Source organism: Marmota flaviventris, chromosome 1, assembly GCF_047511675.1.
Source record: "Marmota flaviventris isolate mMarFla1 chromosome 1, mMarFla1.hap1, whole genome shotgun sequence".
Taxonomy (NCBI): domain Eukaryota; kingdom Metazoa; phylum Chordata; class Mammalia; order Rodentia; family Sciuridae; genus Marmota; species Marmota flaviventris.
In genome coordinates, this window is record NC_092498.1 from 11,604,335 (window position 1) to 11,624,322 (window position 19,988).

The window sequence follows — 19,988 nt, forward strand, 5'->3', positions numbered from 1 at the left end:
AAGCATGCACTACTGCACCTGGTGATACAATTTCTTATCATTATTCCTTAATTAGTACAGCTTAACTACTAAACAATTATTTATGTAGCAGTCACGTTGTATCAGGCATTAAAGTGCTCTAATGATGACTTAAAGAACGTGGAAGGATGTATGTAGGTTACAGGTAAGTGCTATAACATTCATACACAGGATCTAAGCAACTGCGGATTTTATTATCCTCAGAGGGTTTTGAACCAAGCCCCAAGAATGCCAAGGGATGAAGTACATACTTACATTATTTGGGAAAAATATGTCAAAGAAGTTAGCATTAACTTTCCCATACACTATTTCCATAGCAGAAAAATAATCAGCATGTATTATGAGAGATGTGAATTCCCTTACTAGTGCTTGGACTAAAAGAATGAAAAAAAAAAAAAACTAGCCTGTGAAATGTGTCTAAGAAGAATTCATGGTAAAATAAAATAAGGCAACTGGGGAGCTCTCACAGTTGGGCTCAAGGACCTCAGAAGGAGAAGCAGTTGAAGGTTGGAACAGGGTCCTGTTTCTCTGATAGCTTCAGAACCCTCCTCCCCTTTTCCTGATTGAAATGCAGCAGAATCCTCAGAGAAGGAGGTTCTGTTCTCTGATGGGCTCAGTCTAGTTAGCAGCTCTGGAGGACTCACTGGGTCATGAGACTTTGAGCATGCCTGTGTCTGCTGGGAAGAAAAGATGAAGCAATTTTCTTCTTCTGTTTCTGTTCTCATCCCCAGCAGGGCACACAATTAAGAAGCAGAGACAGGCGCAGAGCACACCTCTGAAGCAACAGCTCTCATTATCGACGCCCGAATACTTGACATGGTTTGAATCTCATGAATCCCAGTCTTTCCATGGTTACGAGGAACATGCCAGGAAGCAGGACCATGTGACCATGGATGAGCCCTGACATTCACCTCTGCAGTCCAGCTTCTCCTGAATGTCATCCGGGCTCTCTGTGTCATCACAAGTGGGAAGAAGTGACTGTGGGAATCATCTGATTACAAGAAACACTTCATGGTGTGGAGATGCTGGGGAGAGCAGGTTGGGAGGCATGGAACCAGTGAGGAGTCCCTAGAGGGGTGAGGTGTCATTGGGGTCTCATTAGGACCTGCCTGAAGGGAGGGTCTCCTAGGGCACAAGCCACCAATGCAGGTTATCCGTGGGAAGTATTATTTATTCTCAGTTCTGAAGGAAGAGTGGTGCTGGATTCGGAGTCCACCCTCTCCTGGGATAACAGAGCCTCTCCAGGGCAGCTTCCCCAACTTCCACTCTCTCTTCCAGGAGGATGGAGATACTTGCTAGAGAAGGCACTCTCATTATTATTAATATTTATTCCACATACCAGACACAGGAGGAATGAGAATTTCATATCAAACCATTGTGCACTTTACAAATTGCTGTTTATTATACTGACATCCTGACCTGCTGGCTGTGGCACAAACCTGAGAAAGTATCCTGCACGCTTAGTGTGTTTGGTGAGTGGGCTCACTTGTGCTCTGCTGTGCATATCCACCTAAGAAAAAGCACACATTTCTTTAGGAATGCCAAAACACTGCTCCAGATCCTCTGAAACACCTGGTATGTTGAAAGCAATCTATAAACATTAGAACCATTTCTTTTTTATTACGCTTCATATCCAGGTGAAAATAAAACCCCCTGTGAAATCTTGTTCATATTAAAATTTGAGGGCATGTTTCTTCTTATATTCCTTACCATATAAATAGCACTTGCTGGAAGTCATTTTAGAGTAAAATGTAGAAAGTTGGAACTAAGACAAGGTAAACATAAAATCTTATGGCAAAGTCACTGTAATCTGGGAAATGCATCTCATCCAATGATGTGTTTTCTGTTCCATGTCAAGTTGAGGTGGTCTCAGCTTCTGCAGTTTTTCAGAAGGGAACATAAACATGGGGAAAACATAAACATCGAGGAAGGAAAAACACTGGCTGGCAGAGAAAAGTCATGGCTCAGAGGAGACGGCTCAACAGTTCACATCACTGTCAGAAGATGGATTTGAGGACACTGCCCTCCAGGAGCAAGCAGCAACTGAACCCTGCACGAACAGGGATTTTTAGAGAACTCATTTCTACATTATCAGCACCTCCAGAACACTGGATTTAAACACACGCATAAAAGTGAGAGATTGCACCAATTTGCAGTCCCACAACAATGTATGAGTATACTTTCCCCCCACCTCCTCACCAACATTTATTGTTGCTTGTATTCTTTTTTTAAAATATTTATTTATTTTTTAGTTTTTGGTGGACACAACATCTTTGTTTGTATGTGGTGCTGAGGATCGAACCCGGGCCACATGCATGCCAGGCGAGCGCGCTACCGCTTGAGCCACATCCCCAGCCCTGTTGCTTGTATTCTTGATGATTGGCATTCTGACTGGAAGGAGATGAAATCTTAGTGTAGTTTTGATTTGCGTTTTTCTAATTGCTAGAGATGTTGAACATTTTTTTCATATATTTGTTGATCAATTGTATTTCTTCTTCTGTGAAGTGTCTGTTCAGTTCCCTAGCCCATTTATTGATTAGATTATTTGATCTTTGGTGTTTTTTGAGTTCTTTATATATCCTAGAGATCAATGCTTTATCTGAGGTGCATGCTGGTGGGACTGCAAATTGGTGCAACCACTATGGAAAGCAGTGTGCAGATTACTCAGAAAACTCGAAATGGAACCACCAGTTGACCCAGCTATCACACTCCTCAGTTTGTACCCAAAGGACTTAAAATCAGCATACTGCAGTGACACATCCACATCAATGTTGATAGCTGTTCAATTCACAATAGCTAAACTATGGAACCAACCTAGATGTCCTTCAATAGATGAATGGATAAAGAAAAGTGGTATATATAGTCAACAGACTCAGCTTTAAAGAAGAATGAAATTATGGCATTTTTCAGTAAATGGATGGAGTTGGAGAGTATCATGCTAAGTGAAATAAGCTAATCCCCCCAAACCAAAAGCTAAATGTTTTCTCTAATATGTGGATGTTAATTCACAATAAGGGGAGGGGCACTAGGGAAGAATCCAGTTACCTTAGATTAGGCCGAGGAGAATGAAGGGAGAGGAGGGGATATGTGGATAGGAAGGGCAGTAGAATGAAACAGACATTATTAATATATATATATATATATATATATATATATATATATATATATATATATATGACTGCATGGGATCAATGTGATTCTACAACATGGACAATCAGAAAAATGAGAAATTATACTCCATCTGTGTATGATATATCAAAGTGCATAAATGCATTCTACTGCCATGTACAACTAATTAAAACAAATTAAAAAATTTAAAAATGAGATACTAAAAATACTAAGTTCAACATTTAAGAATATCACACAAACTAAAACTTAAGAAAGTTCTTTAAAAACATAAATGTCAATAGTTATAACTCAATGTTGTCTGTATTTTGTTAATAGTAAGTTGAGAGAGTTTTTGACTTGACAGTTTTATTTTTAGTATTATTATTAAGTTTGGGGGGTACCAGGAATTGAACCCAGGGACACTTGACCACTGAGCCATATCCTCAACCCTATTTTGTATTTTATTTAGAGACAGAGTCTCATTGAGTTTCTTAGTGCCTCACAATTGCCGAGGTTGGCTTTGAACTCAAAATCCTCCTGCCTCAGTTTCCTGAGCCACTGGGATTACAGGCGTGCACCACTGTGCCCAGCTAGCTTTTATTATTTGAAAAGAGTAAAAATGACATAAAAATAAGGAAGAATTCAGCATACAGGTGAAACACTCAGTGTCAACTGAAATAAAAACATTTATATTATGCTAGTGTTGAGAATTTAATATAGTTAGGTATGACTTTTATGATTAAAGTACATCTAGAATTTAACCATAGGGTTGATTTAAGAGAACACAGATGAAACCGCACATGGGATGGGTGGATGTAACCCCTGCTCAACGGGAATCATCCTCAGAGTTTTGTAAAAGCAGCTACTAACATCCAGAGAAACACCGAGGCTGAGGAGACTGTGTCTTCAGGACAGCCGGAGAGAGGTGCAAAGGGTAGAGAGCAATGGTGTAATGTTCTAATTTCTATGTCCTGACTAGTTCCATGTCACAGGGAAGAAGCTGATTTAGAATCCACAGAACCAGGGTGTCAAAGAGGCGGCACCCAGAGCTTGAGTTTAGGTCCATTGGCTTCAGCAGCTACCGTGGCCTTCAGTAAGTGTCCGGCCTTGAAAGACCTGGGCTGCCCTTCCTGAGGGACGGCCTTCTCTGGATGTCACTCTACCAGGGGACTGCATCTTGCAGCCCTCTTACGCTTAGGTGGTGTCATATTTTACCAAAGGGCTATGAGCAGAACAATGTGTGCAGCCCCTAGGCCTGCAGTGATGCAGTGGAAATCCTGAATCATGGGTGGTCATTCAGGAGCACAGGTCAGCAGCTGGGGCTTGTGGTTGCCATCTGAGTGTGTGTGTGTGTGTGTGTGTGTGTGTGTGTGTGTGTGGTTTCTGGGCCAAGGCCTTAACTCATGAGATCGGACATGATCTCCCGGTAGATCATGTCAGAACTGAAGTGAATTACGGGACACCTAGCGGGGACACTCATTGCTTGCCATGTGAGGAAAACCCCCACACATCTGGTGTCCCAAGTGAAGTGTTCCATGTACATGAGCATGAAGAGTTCCCAACCTCCTTTTTTTTCTTTTTTCCAATTTCGGATAGAACCCAAACACCCTGGCTCTGAGCCAGCCCTCCAAGAACAAAACCTGACTGTGCCTGACAGTGTTTCTCTCCTCCTGGCCCCACAAGGGTATGGAAATTAAAACATAAACAGACAACAACCAAACAAAAACCAAAATAGCAACCAAGCTAGCACTGTCATCAACGTTCATCAAGAGGGCAAAGAAAATGGAGCTTCCCTGTAGGCAGAAAAAGCATCAGAGCCTTAGGGTCCACATAGTCCTGTGAGACCACATGCAAATAATTTCCTTCATTTTTGACCCATTTTTTTTCCCCTAGGAAGATTTAACAATGCTGCCCTGTCATTGATGTTCAAAGTGTGGCCTGATGATCGACCCATCAGCAAGATATGTGAGATGATCCAAAATTTGAATTTCTGCTCATTCCATTCAGAGCCGTTGATGCAGGACCTCTATCCCAGCACACTCTGTGCCCACTGACATCTGAGAATAGCCCTGGAGATCCTCTGTTCTATAAGACAAGAAGGAATGCACATATTTTTTTAAAAAATATTAAGTAGTAAATACCTTCTGCTAATATCTTTGAAATTCCTGTGTTGTCACTGTGAAGGAGACATTATTATTAATATTCACCACAGAAGAAACTCGCAAGGACTCATTCTGTCTAGAACTAAAAGCAACAAAGGAACAGTCAGAAGTCTAATGCCTGCCATGTTTAATAAGTTTGATGGATACCACCAACCTTTCAGGTGGCACTTATTTTGTAAATAAAGCTGAATTCCTTTGTCTTAGAAAGTAGCTGCTTTTTGTTTTTTGGGTTTTTTTTTTTTTTAGTTAAAATGCTATACGACATCCCCTCTATTTCAGCTTGCTTGTTCAGGCAATGTGAACGGACTGTTAAACTTCTCTTCCATTGTCATTTCACCATCCTGTACATCTCCAGGATTCTCCTGGACATGCACTTTGGAGTCTCCTGCTCTTTGGAGTCACAGTTCTTTTCTTGCTAACACTTCCACTTTTTTTCACATACTGGTTTATAGTCAAGCTGCTTCTTTTCACAAACATAGATCCTTTTGTATCTAGAGATCTAAAGATACTCCCCCTACACACACATACACACACAGAAAGATAAAGACTTAGTAAGAGTAGTCTAGTATCCCAGGTCTTAGCCGAACTAAATCTCCATGTTGAATGAGAACAACCCTTATTCTTGGCTTCTTCAAGCTCTGTGCTCCTCTAAAACCCAAAGCACCGTGTGACTCTGCACACAGCAGTGATCACCCAGGACCCCCTCCTTTTCCTACATGACTCCTGGTCCACCAGACTTCCTGGAGCTAGATCAGCTCCAAAAAAAGTGCTCCTTTACTCAGCACATCCTATATTGGGATCCTTAGCTTTGTTCTTTATTCTATAACACTGTTATTGATAACTGCTGTATGTCCTTGTATTTAAGTCCTGAAGGCTTGAGAGTCAGAATAGGTGAAAGTCCATACGTGTTAATTTCTGCATTGCATTTATATAAAATAGAGTGATAACAGGATCTTCTGCATGGATTTGTTAAAATAACTAAATGAAATTGTTCGTTGTAAAGAGATACCAATGTATAGCATACACCACTTGATAAGTAACGAATCCCAATATTAGCTTTTATTATAAATACCTATTTTGTTTTATATTCTGCAATCACCTGAGTATCTCCATCCACATACAGTAAGTATAGTTGAATCAAGTACATGCTAACCCCCAATTAGTCCTGTATTTGCTCTCCTGGTGGAATTGAGAAAGACTCTGGATGAAAGTGGCCCTCCTCATCTCAGGGCAGGCTGTTATACAGGAATGTTATAGCTAACACCCTGAGAAGCCACGTGTGGTATATGGTGCTCATACCTAATCAAGTAGCTTATATGAGCAAAATCAATCCACCCCTCAGCCGGCTGGTGAGGCACCCACACTTTGTGGTGGAATCTCCTCTTCCAGGGGGTAGAAATTCAGAGGAGGAAAATGATCTACACCTGAACTAACAAGAGGGCAGTGCTGATGGAAAGACCTGGGAAGCCACACGTAGAGATGGTGCGCAGCAAAACCCACAGCTCCACCTCCATGTCCTCTGGTTAATCCTAAACAACACTGGCCATCTTCCTGGATACACATTTTCAGTCTATGTAAGAGAGGAAGGCTCAGTGTTACCCTTTACTACCTATTACTGAACATGTTGGCCCCACATTTGTGAATGATGCTCACTGTTCCTACACTGTGTGGAGGCCTTTTTCCTCTCCTTTCTCTCATTGTGTTTGGATGTCCTGTCTTCACTCGGCCAACAGGTTCACTCCCTACCTAGAGTCAGTGACTGTCATCTGGAGTTTCTTAATGGCATGCAGCATGAGCAGCTAGACCGGCCTGAGTGTCCTTGCAATGGCAGGCACAATCACAGGAGAATGGATGTGTGTGCTGCTGAGTTTGGGGTCACCACAGTAGGCTGCAGCTTTTTTGGTTTTCTCTTCTAAATACTAAGACATATGCACTTAGCACATATATACAGTTAGGTTAAGGAGGTTGATGGAATGTGCTCAATTTTGGGGATCCTGACAATGAATGAATAGTTTTAAAATTCATTTGATACTCAATTCAGTGAGAAATATGAAAGCATATATGATCCAACCTCAACTCATGGAAAACCAGTGATATGAGCACATCTAAAATTACATTGAGTGATCTAAAATTATTCCTCAAGAGGAAGAGAAAGGGCAGGCTCTGGTCCTGTTCAGGCACAGATATGAAACTATTAGTAAAATTTCTTCTTGTAGACATTAATTATGCACCAAGATTCCAGAGGACTATTGAGGCTGGTGATTCAAATATCAGAGCAGCTGGGAATGACTTTCTTTGTACAGAGCCCTCTTCAGGGCACCCCTGACTTCTGCGTTCCTCAGGCTGTAGATCAGGGGGTTCAGCATGGGGTTGAAAAAACTGTAAAATAGGAAAAGGATCTTCTGCTGCTCCTCAGGGTGGCGGGACTGGGGGGCCATGTACATGACGATGGCACTGCCAAAGAAGAGCCCCACCACACAGAGGTGGGAGGAGCAGGTGGAGAAGGCCTTTCTGCGGCCCTCCCCTGACTGGATCCTCAGGATGGCCAGCAGGATGCGCATGTAGGACACCAGCACCCAGCACAGGGGCCCCACCAGGATGAACACAGAAGCAGCAAAGATGACGACTTGGTTGAGCCTGGTGTCGGCACAGGCCAGCTTGAGGACAGACAGGATCTCACAGAAGAAGTGGTTGACCTCATGAGGCCCACAGAAGGGCAGCCTCAGGATAAGGACCAGGTGGACCAGGGCCAGGAGGGAGCCACATGCCCAGGAAGTCACCACCAGAGTGATGCAGACTCTCCAGCTCATGATGGCAGAATATCGAAGGGGTTGGCAGATGGCTACATACCTATCATAGGACATCATCACCAGGAGGAGACATTCAGTGTGAGCAAAAGTCAAAAAGAGAAAGGTCTGGGTCATGCAGCCCCTGAAGGAGATGGGCAGGGCGGGGTCCAGGAGGTTTAGCAGCATCCGGGGCACTGTGTTGCAGGCATAGGCGATGTCCACTATGGCCAGGTGGGAGAGGAAGAAGTACATGGGGGTGTGCAGTCTGGGGTCCAGGCAGCTGAGAGCCAGGATGGCCCCATTCCCCAGCAGAGTGAAGGCGTAGAAGAGGGAGAAAATTCCAAAAAGAACTACATGAATCCTTTGGCCAAGACAAAATCCCAGGAGGATGAACTCTGTGACCATTGTCTGATTTTCCTCCATTTCTCTATTAAAGAGAATGTCAGATAGCTATGTGACATGATCATTTTAAAACATTAAAATGTCTTAAACATTGAAACGCATTATTTATTATTTCATAGATTTTAGGTGTGTGAAAATTTATTAGTAAATGCTATTAAGAACCATTCAGTTATAAGCAAATACATAACTAAATGAAGTATTACCTGTTTAAAAAAATTAATTGTCTGTCTATAAGTTAATATTTTAATCTGACATACAAGGTTTGGAAGAAAAATATATAACTAAGGATTAATTACCTGGAGGCTTTGACATTGATGCAATTAAGAACTAGCAAACCCATACGAATAACATCACCATGAAACAGACTGTCTAAGAGCTTCACATATGCATATATGTAGGACAAATACTGGAAAGTAGAGACAGCTATAAAATAAGGATAGTCCCAGAAAAGAAAATAATTATAACTACTTTGATAGAAATCATGATTGAGTTTCTTTAAGTATTTAAATCATCACTAGATTCTAAAGATTGCAGTATATGACATCACACAAAACAAATTATTTAAACAGTGGCTTTTTGTTATTAATTTTATTTTCAATTGACAAATCATAGTTGTATGGATTTTCGATGCACACTATGATGTTTTGATGCATGTGTACAATGTGGAATGCTTTGAGGTAGAGAGTAGGAAGAAGAAGAAAGTGATATGATACATGTATGCATGTATAGATAATTTATGTCCAATGATATATATTTATTTCTCCATAAACATATACACTAATATATAAGTGTTCATATCTATAAAAGTGGATACAATTTTCTTGAAATATTGAAAGAAAGCAACATTTGGTAATTTGGCAACTGGTCAACTGGGTGATTCATTCACAGAATTATTAATTCAGCATAAGAATTTTTCTTTTGTAACTCATAGAATTTGGGTCAAATTGCGTTTCATCAAGCAGTCAGTAGCATAAGCCTGGCCTCAGTGTGCACTGGTGTAAATGTGTTTCCATAAGCTCTGAAAGATCTTAGGAGAGTGGCCTGGCAGGTTCCTATGGCTGTCCCTGTGAAAACACTGAGGCACATTTCCCAGGAACTATTTGCACAAAATTTCCCTGTTAGATCCTCTCGGAGAAGACATAGGCTGGAATGAAGGTAAGGAGGAAATATGCCCACTTTGCTATTAATTCAACCCTTCATGTTTGTAACACACCCTATCCCTGAAATTTCAAAAACAGTAATTTGCTATTTAAACTGAAAAACAGTGGCTGACCTCAGCAACAAGAACTGTCGCTTTATAATTAGGTGATAGCAAGAAATTATTAAATTGATAATTCAATATATCTGATTCAATAAATTCTTGATAAGATACTCAAAAGATGAAATAATTGGTGGTACAATAATGGATGAATTTGGCTTTTTGACCTTAGATTATGGATAAAATTTGCTTTAGTAAATCATGTTGAAATTTAACATGATTTCTACAGCAAACATTGGTCAAGGGTAAATAAATTGATATTTAGCACTTTTCCATGATTAGCGTGAGGAATGACACTGGTTTTGGCTGGTCCCTGTTGTAACCATCATCAGACCAAGGGTGCTGTCAAGTGTGTTCCCAGAAGGACTTGCATATGAAAGACAGAGCTGTGTTCTGAGAAACAGACTTGTAAAACCCACCTATAACCGAGGAGATTGACCATCTACAGATGGAAGGCAAGACAGTATCAGGAAACATATGACTGGAGAGTTTGGGGGTCTGCAAAAGTCCACTCCAGCTGTCCTAGCCACCTGGTGGTTGAAAGTCCACATGGGTGTTTGGGTGATCAGCAATCAATAGCTCTACTAACTAGGATCTCTGAAAAGTTCTTCTTGCTCTGATTCATGCTCTCCAATCCACCATTAGGCAATAATTCATTTTTCTAGTTATATTTTTCTACCAACAAGTAATGTGTTACTTGGAAAATTTCTTCTCTCCTTTTTCATTATTGATTTTAAATCAGTGAAGCTTTAGATATTCTGCTTGAAGCACTGTCCCATCATACTTTTGGAGAGCATGACAGTTTCTGAATAGAGTTTCCAAAGCTGTATCTAAAAACTAGGAAGCAAATTCTGGGCAAAGTAACCTGTTTAAGCAAGACCTGGAGAAAGAAATAGGTCGCTTCTTCTAGCAACAGGTGACATGCTTTTTTCTTTCTCTCTTTTTTTCCCTTATAAGCACCATTGATAAAAAACCTTGATACAAAATGAATAAAAATAATATATTTTAAAAATCTCCACACATGACTGAAGTTGATTTGATGTTAGGTTAATATTAACAATTTCTGTGGCTGACAAATTGTCCACATTTATAAATACATGAAGCTTAGGAAAATATTTGGCTGTGGAAGATACACTTCAATCCAGTTGATTATAAAGCAGTAATTTCCTTTCCCGGTTTTCCTTTATGTCTCTTAAAACAATATTAGACAGGGGTGGGGGGAATTCACAATTTTTTGATAGCCAAACTGAAAGACAGGTGAAAATGTCAGAATACATTAGTATCTTCCAGCACAGTTATGTTTTTTTTTTTTTTAATCTTGGTTCCTTTTAATGTAGTGAAGTAAGTTTATTTCATATTCCTGGAAATTAGTATACATTTGTTGAATGACAAATGAATAAATAAAAGTAAAAACTGAATAAACAATGAAGAATTGGTGCTACATGAGATCTGGTTTCTTTAAAAATGTAGTCTACTATAATTAGGGGAAGTTCAAGAAGAAATTCATTCTTGGTGATCTGTATTGAATTATGATTAATTTTCAAAGCAGAATAAGGATAACTGTAGGTTTCACAAAACTTTGAACATGAGAATTTAGGATACATTTCTTTCTTATTTATTTATTTTTCTTATTTTACTTGGTATCTATTAGTTAGCAATCAAATGAAAAACAAGCATACTACATTTTGAAAACCTGGAGAGAAAGAAGGAGGCATTTCCACTTTGAAATATGTTCCAGTTCTAAATGTGAATTTCAAGCATCCTGATGTATTAATTTATAAACATATAACTTCAGAATTAAAAAAATGGCTGAGTGTTATTCAGTTAATAAGTGATCAGGCAACTCTGAAGTTCTTTAAGTAAATATCTGAGAAAGAAACCACTGCTTTATTTATAAACAAAGCATCACAACTTGATGGACCCTGTATTTTGAAAAGTAAATCTCAAAAGTCCAGTGAACTGGATGGTTTTTTTCTACAGCAGTAGACATGAGTGAAGCAGAATCCCTAAAATAGGCACCTATTGCTAATATATGGCTCAGTTGACCCCTAGGGCTGTTTACTTGTAAGCGACAAGGGAGAACTGAAAACCAAGTTCTAGCTTACATACTTACAAGCTGAGACTTTGTTAAGTTTTCTTACAGGGTATGGGCTAGGATAAGGGATTTTTTTTTTCTGGGGAAAGTACTATTTTGGACCAGGAAGAACTGAGGGTCCATTTAATGTAATTGTCAATCTATTAAAATGGACAACGGTGGTCAGACCAAGTGCTTCCTGCATCATCAGCACTCAGGAGCACAAAGTATAACAAATGGGTGCTTCTGTGCCTATGAAGACTGTATTGTGAAGATGTGCTTCAGGAGGAGAAGAGATTAACATAAAGGTAGGCAGTAAACATGAAAGTCCTCTAAAAAAGAAAAGTATCATTGCAGTCTTACTGACTGTCTCCAACTTCGCTCACTTTGCTACATGGTCACCTGATAACCTCGTCCATTCTCTGTACTCTCTTCATTCCCAACACAAAGACTATCCTCCAGGCTACTGAAGATCTATCTTGTACACTGATTTCCTGAGCAAATTCTAGATATCTGATACTGTCCTTAATGCTGTGTAAGGTATGTACAAGACATAGCTATAGTGTCTGGTGGGCTTCATGTTCCATTGCAAATAGTGTTTTTTTCCCTAAATTTAGCATGCATTGTGTCTGTGCTGACAAGAATTAAATGTATAATTTATAAATGAACCCTATATAATAATTGTGCTGAAATGAAGCACTACTGTTTAGTATGTCTGACTATAATTTCCTTTGACTAAGAAAGTCATTGCATATATTTCATCTAAATCCACAGCAGAAATTTCTTACTTTTTAGTGTCATCATTCCCACATACCTCTCTATCTTGTAGATATTTCTCCACCAATGAAAAAAAAAAACTTGTAAAAAAAAATACCTTTACATACTTTATCCATGAAATGTGTACTTCTTAGTGCTATTAATGTAGAAAGTGAATGATGAGCATCTCTAGTGTTAATTGAGATAATTTAGGTCTGTTGTGATACTTAAAGAATAATAGTGATAGAGTAAAAGAGTGATAGTGATAGTCAACCAAAGGGAATGATAGTCAACCAAAGACTAGATGCTAAATCATGTCTAAGCAGAATTTAAGGTAAAACAAAATAAGGCAACTGGTTCACTCTCACATTTGGGCTCAAGGACCTCAGAAGGAGGATCAGGTGGAGGTTGGAACAGGGTCCTGTTTCTCAGAGCTTCTGTGGTTGCTGCTGAACCCTCCCCTGTTCCTGATTGAAATGCAGCAGAATCCTCAGAAAAGGAGGTTTTTTTCCTCTGATGGGATCAGCCTAGTTAGCAGCTCTTGAGGACTCACTGGGGGGCCAGGTCATGAGAGTTTGAACATGCCTATGTCTGCTGGGAAGAAGAGACAAAGCAATTGTCTTTTTCTGTTTCTATTTTCCTCCCCAGCAGGACACACAATTAGGAAGCAGAGAAAGGCACAGAGCACACCTCTGAGGCAACAGCTCTCATTACAGGCCCCAGAATACTTGACATGGTTTGAATCTCATGAATCTCAGTCTCTAGACTCCAAGGTGTAGAGATGCCGGGGAGAACAGGTTAGGGAGGCATGGAGACAGCAAGGAGTCCATGGAGGGGTGAGGAGTCCCAGTGGGGCTCATTAGGGCCTGCCTGAAGGTAGAGTCTGCTAGGGCACAAACCACCAATACAGGTCATCCACGGGAAGTATTATCTAATCTCTGTTCTGAGTTGGGGAAGTTCTGATTTCAGTGCCTCAGGGAAAGAGAGGAGAGTATCCTCTCCATGGTAGCTTCCAGAGACGCTTTCTGCTTTTTTCTTGATTGAGAAGATTTCCTGCTGGAGATGTCATATGCATTCATATTTCACATTTTTTATATTATTGGACATAAGATACAAGTATTATTTTCAAAGTCTGCACCAATCGTACCATTTAGAGAGTCATTAGTTTTTTATAGTTTGATCTCTGACTCACTGGTTGATGGGATATACCATAGGAAAATCTATCCTGGTTATTGAATTTTTGAGAACATGCCAGCCTGTGTTCCAACACTACACATTTACTGTGAGAAAACTTTTAAGGACAATGAAATATGGCTCCTGATCATATGAAAGTCTTAGGGAATGGTAGACCATTTGTAAGTATTGGAATATTTCAGTATCTCTTCATGCTCCAGGGGACCTACTGAAAAGGTAGAAGTCAGGACACTAAAATAAAAGAAAAAAATGTAGTAGAAAACTAAAAAAAAATTATGCAAATAGTCATTTTAGGGCATAGTTTTAAAGTTATTATCATATGGCCATCAGTTATTAAAAGTTATTTTAGGGTATAAAAGTAAAAATATTGAAGATGACAAAAAATTAAATGTTAATGTTTATAATGCTAAATTTAAGCCTAGGAAAATGCCTCATTTTAAAATTGCGTGTTTTCTATCTGTGTTTCTGAAAGCACATCATTCTGATACAGCCTTTAACTGTGTAAGTAGTGGGTTTTGAAATCTTTCCAAGTTTTTATGAGAAAATTAGTTTGATTTTAAAACTCTGACATACCCAATTATACTGATTTTATGCAGTGAGCACACACACACAGAAAAATGTATACAGAATCATCAGGGCATACTGATTCATGATGAAGGGGATGATTGAAGTCATTATCTCCAAAAAAATCTGTCATTGAAAAGTACCCATAGGGATCTTCCGTGACCTGCACGGCTAACTCAGAATCCTGCAAGGGGCAATGGGGGATTAGAAAGGACAAACAGAGAAAGTTGAGACCAGGTGGGACATAACATCTGGATGGCAATGCAACGACCCAGAGCTAGCTCAGCACTTTATTATATAGGTTTTATCATTAAAAGATTATTTGTGGGAAAGTTTCTGCAAAGCAGGCAGACTTGAAGTTCACAGTGCTGATGAGATATTATAGTTATCTCGCTATGCTCAGAATCCTCTATCTCTGGGAGCCAGTATCTGAATTTCAAAGCCAAAACTGATATCTTGGAGCTTTTGCACAGAGTGACCACAGGCCAGCATCGCCATAGCAACTGGCAATGTTAACCCATACTTTTGTACAGGGAGATCCCAGCGCAAGCGCACCACAATCAAAAAGCATTCAGAGACCTTGATCCACATCACTGCTCCCTACAGTGACCTTCACTTTCTCTAACCAAACAGAGCACAGATTCTCACAGGCTGATCAGGGATACTGTGCTCAGACTTTCATCCTCTGTAGAGATTCATTTTGCAGAGGAAAAAAAAAGAAACATTTGCCTTAGAGGGCATTTTCAAGAGGTATTCACAATGAGTCAGTCAAATCTCTTGTTCCAGAAAACTGTTAACAAACACATGAAAAAAATTTCATGTGATCAGATAAGTTTGGAAAGCAGTGGTTGAAAGCTGGAACAGGATTATACTTGACGAAATGAAGTTTTAGTTTTCACTATACTAATTCAGGTTGAGGCCTAAAGGGAGGCATCCGGTATGCAGTCTTTCTTTTTTAAAAATTTATTTATTTGTTGTTTTTAGATATCCATGATGGTATGTATTTTGACATATTATAATTACATGGGATAAAACCCATTACAATTTGATCTTATTCTTGTGGTTGAACATGATGTGGAGTTACACTGGCCACATATTCATATAGGAGTATAGGAAAGTTGCGTCCAATTCGTTCTACTGTCTTGACTGTTCCCATCTCCTCTCCCCGCCCTTCGTTCCTCTTTGACTAATCCAATGAACTTCTATACTTCCCCTCCCAATTCTCCCTTGTTATGTGTTAGTATCCACATATCAGAAAGAACTTTTGACCTTTGGTTTTTGGGACTGGTTTATTTCACTTAGCATGTCATTCCCTACTTCTATTTATTTACTGGCAAATACCATAATTTCATTCTTCATAGACTCATTTGACCACAGAAGAGTTGAATGTCCTCTGGAGGAGACAGTGTCTTGAGGAAAACACTTTGGGAGACAGGGAGTTGGACTATAGTTTGATGAGGATATGGTGATGGGCATTGTTCTGGAACCATGGTTTCCAAATCCTGGCCCTGGTAGAGACTAGTTGCAGCATGATTTTCTATTGATAATATCTGAAGACAATGATTTCTAGAATCCAGTCCACATCAGTTGAATTGAATCAGTCAACCGATGTAAGACAGAGGACAACCTGGTTTTCATTTAGTTCTAAGGTAATTTTCATGCTCTGAATGCTCAGGAGCCTCTCGGAATGATAAGTTCCTCAGTCATGTCAACCATGAAGCTGTAATCCTTTTACAAAGTTCTCCCTATTCCCAGCACTCTCTTCAAAGAATTCTTCACTTCTGAGTTTCTGAGACTGTAAATCAGGGGGTTGAGCATGGGATTGAAAAGGCTGTGAAACAGCAGGAGATATTTCTTCTGCTCCTTGGGGTTCTCATAACTGGGTCCAACATATGTGATAATGGCTGTACCATAAAAGAGTCCAACCACACAGAGGTGAGAGGAGCAGGTGGAGAAGGCTTTTCTTTGACCCTCCCCTGACTGGATTCTTAGGATGGCACAGAGTATGCACACGTATGATACTACAATTGAGGAGAATGGCCCCACCAGCACAGATACTGCCCCAGCCAAGACCATGTTCTCATTGATATGGGTATCTGCACAGGCAAGTTTGAGAACAGCCATGATTTCACAGAAAAAGTGATTGATTTTTTGGGACATACAGAAGGGCAATGGTAGGAGTAACACTAGATGAATCAGGGACAGGAGAACTCCAATGGTCCAGGAAGTGACTGCCAGGGTGATGCAGACTCTCCAGCTCATGATGGCAGAATATCGAAGGGGTTGGCAGATGGCCACATACCTATCATAGGACATCATCACCAGGAGGAGACATTCTGTAATAGCGAAAGTCAAAAAGATAAAGGTCTGGGTCATGCAGCCCCCAAAGGAGATGGGCAGGGCTGGGTCCAGGAGGTTCAGCAGCATCTGGGGCACTGTGTTGCAGGCATAGGCGATGTCCACTATGGCCAGGTGGGAGAGGAAGAAGTACATGGGGGTGTGCAGTCTGGGGTCCAGGCAGCTGAGAGCCAGGATGGCCCCATTCCCCAGCAGAGTGAAGGCGTAGAAGAGGGAGAAGAGCCCGAAGAGGAGCACCTGCATCTTTGGGCCAAGTGGAAATCCAAGGAGGAAGAATTCTGTGACAGATGTCATATTGTTTCTCATATCCCTATGGCAGAATAAACTGAATTAAAATCATCTTTTAAGAGAAGAAATTAAATACAGATACACTTTTGTGGGGGTAGCAAAATATCCAGAGGCAGCTTTAGTGCATTTTTATGTTTTTAAGTGAATGCTTAAAGACTTTGTTTGGTAAACCCTAAAGAAAAATTTAAAAGTAAAGAATGCACACATATACACATGTTTTTATATTAATATTCTTAATGAAGGCAAGACTGAAATTTCAATAATAAGCTTATTATCCTGTCTTAGTCTAATATATGAGTTTTTTTGATTCATTTGAGTTGCTCCATATTCTTCAAATAATCTCTACTTTCCTTGCATATACTGTTCAGAATTATTCTCCGTTTGTCTTTCTTTCTTTTTTTTTTTTTTCAGAAACAATGCACCCTAGCTGATAGACCTTATTAAGTTTAATCTCAGGTTGGAAAGTCTCACGAAGGGCAGAGAATGCCAAGGTTGGATACAGGTCTGGGCATTGCACCATTAGCCGTTGGCCTCTTGCCTGCGTGTCCACATGCACTTTCCACTCCTGTATCAATTGTCACCTCCACACCAAAGATCTCATAAACCTTCCCATTGTTTAAGTATAAAGATTAGTTTCAGCATCAAGTCTTATTTTTGTTATTTAGTTTTTTACAATTAACATTTAGATGGGCATTTATGTGAAGGACTGAACAGCTTTGGACCATGTCTTTTTATCTAGATGTGAAATCAGCAGATAAACAGTGTTGGCTTTTGAGTCCTATTGTTAAAAGCTCTAGAATGCAGTTTTAGGCACTGTCTCTGCAGGTCAGGATAGGCAATAGTTCATCTTCTATGAGAAATATTTCCTGAGGCAATAGCTTATTTTTTACCCCTGAGAAATGATGCAGAAAGGGTATCTAAATCTTTTGAGGTTGTCTATGATTCATTCCATAGTAAAATTGTAAATATAAACATGGTATTGCCCTTCTTTCTTCAATTTTATTCTCATCTTTTATGTAATATCAACTTGTCTGGGAGATAGCCAGAATTGGCAGTAATCCTTAATTTAATGGTCATAAAATTATAAATCTGACACTACAAAATGTCATAAAAAAATCAACCCATTTACATTTTGGACCTCTCCTGTTACCATTCCAACAGTAAGTGGCATGCTCAGGCAGGTAGAAATAAAACATTATTTGGGAATTTATTAATTTACTATTGTTGACCTTATCTTGTTCTTAGGTAGAGCTATTGATGAGTTAAACTCTGAGCTCTTATTCATTGCTCAGACTCCATGGCATTATAAGATTGTATATAATAAAAAATCACCATTTGTACACTTATTTATTTGTCTTGCTTCTCTGTTTATGACACTTTAAACTAAGCATTGTAAAAATAAAGTGCAGATCTATGTTGTTTGTTAATATTAAACTTTACCAGAATATCATTTTTCCATATATATTTCTTCACTTTAAAAATAGCTATCAATCAGAAATAACCATTAATATATCAATTTTAATGATCTATTAATATGCTGATATATAATATATTGATAACCCTTAATATATTTTACTCAAATTATCCAAAATCAATGAGAAGAATTTAATCAGAATTATACTTTTGCATGATAGTAAAGTGTGATAGTAAAAGCAAATAGCAAACAAAAATGACATTAAATTATGTTGATTGGAACTCACAAGGATAACTAGGAACTCTGGGTGTCTAGAGATGGTTATGGTATAGGCACTCCAATAAATAGTCATGCAGAAAAGGCAAACATTTCTACAATGTGGCTGGATTTCCTGATGGTACTTGCTGTTTTCAAGTTGCCTTTTGGAAGGAAAGGTTTTATGAATTTAACGTCTCTAAGGAGCACCTTCCCAACTGTCATGAGAGCTTTGTATAGCAATTGGGAAAATAGGTCTCACTTTCACCCTCATGATTCCTACAGAGACATGAAGAACCCAACCCCTGTTATACTCCCAGCCTCAGAGGATTGGGTCTCATCTATTTCTGTCTCTGAGAAAGCCTTACATTTTAAGCCAAGAACAGGTAATACCGTCATAAATAAAAGAATATGCATATATAAAGTCATACTGTGGGACCACATCACTATTACAGCTACCCTAATATGTGAATGTGTGATAGTTTATGGATTTTTATGTTCTTCCAGGACCCTGACATTCAAGGGGTGCTCTGGAGATGAAAAGATCCATGCCTGGTTATTGTTTAACAGTGAAACAAAATCTTGACATGAATTCCTGCAACCACATTTCTTTTAGTGTGGTCTGGTTTCCCAACTATTCTGAAGCTGGTTGGAGAACAAACTTGAATTCCAAGATATTACTCATCAGACCATCTTAGATGGAAGCTCAGACCTTTCACCCTTGGGCACACATGGAGATGTGTGGGCAGTTGTTTTAGGGATTGGAAGCTGTAAGTATTGTTGATCTGCCTGGAGGAAGAATGGAGGAGGCACAAGGATAAAGTAAACTTTACTTTTTGACATTCTCCATCTTTGATAATATGGTCCTGCCCTCACGGGAAGGAGCAGAAGGCCAGCTCCTGTTCTTTCAATCCTTGTGGATGGGAATGAATCTGGGTTCTACTGTCACAGTGGTGTACCTTACACTCAGCACAGTGAAAGATAATGCTTACACTATTATCACAGTGTATATGTGGAGGATAGCATCCCACTTCTTCAGGGTGTTGCTCACCATCCAGTGCCTTAAAGCTCACAATTTATATCAGGTCACAATTTCTGAGAAATACAGAACACGTTGGAACCTATGAATTACTTGGTCATGTGTTTATCATCTTTCACTGTCATGGTCTATTGAACCATATGTGATGTCATGCAATAAACCTATCAGTAAATCAGATGATCTGATGAGCCTCAATACAGGTAATGGTCAGAGTACTACAGACAGAAAGGGAAATCCCCTACACTGAATATATATTATTTGCAATCACGATGAATTATTGCCCTATACAGACAAGGTGCAAGGAATCTG

The 19,988-nt window shown here is 39.5% G+C and overlaps 2 protein-coding genes across 2 annotated transcripts; both read right to left on the minus strand.

Moving 5' to 3' along the window:
- Positions 1-7,558: 7,558 nt before the first annotated feature.
- Positions 7,559-8,500, minus strand: LOC114099173 (olfactory receptor 2A1/2A42). The gene has a single exon (XM_027943407.2). It carries the CDS (start codon positions 8,498-8,500, stop codon positions 7,559-7,561), a length of 942 nt encoding a protein of 313 aa, XP_027799208.2.
- A 7,556-nt stretch (positions 8,501-16,056) lies between these two features.
- LOC114099174 (olfactory receptor 2A7) lies at positions 16,057-16,989 on the minus strand. Its single transcript, XM_027943408.2, has one exon. The coding sequence runs from the start codon at positions 16,987-16,989 to the stop codon at positions 16,057-16,059; it is 933 nt and encodes a 310-aa protein (XP_027799209.2).
- Positions 16,990-19,988: the final 2,999 nt, after the last annotated feature.

Excerpts from the sequence above, each read along its gene's own strand:
- LOC114099173 (XM_027943407.2), bottom strand. The coding sequence starts at position 8,500 with ATGGAGGAAAATCAGACAATGGTCACAGAGTTCATCCTCCTGGGATTT.
- LOC114099174 (XM_027943408.2), bottom strand. The coding sequence starts at position 16,989 with ATGAGAAACAATATGACATCTGTCACAGAATTCTTCCTCCTTGGATTT.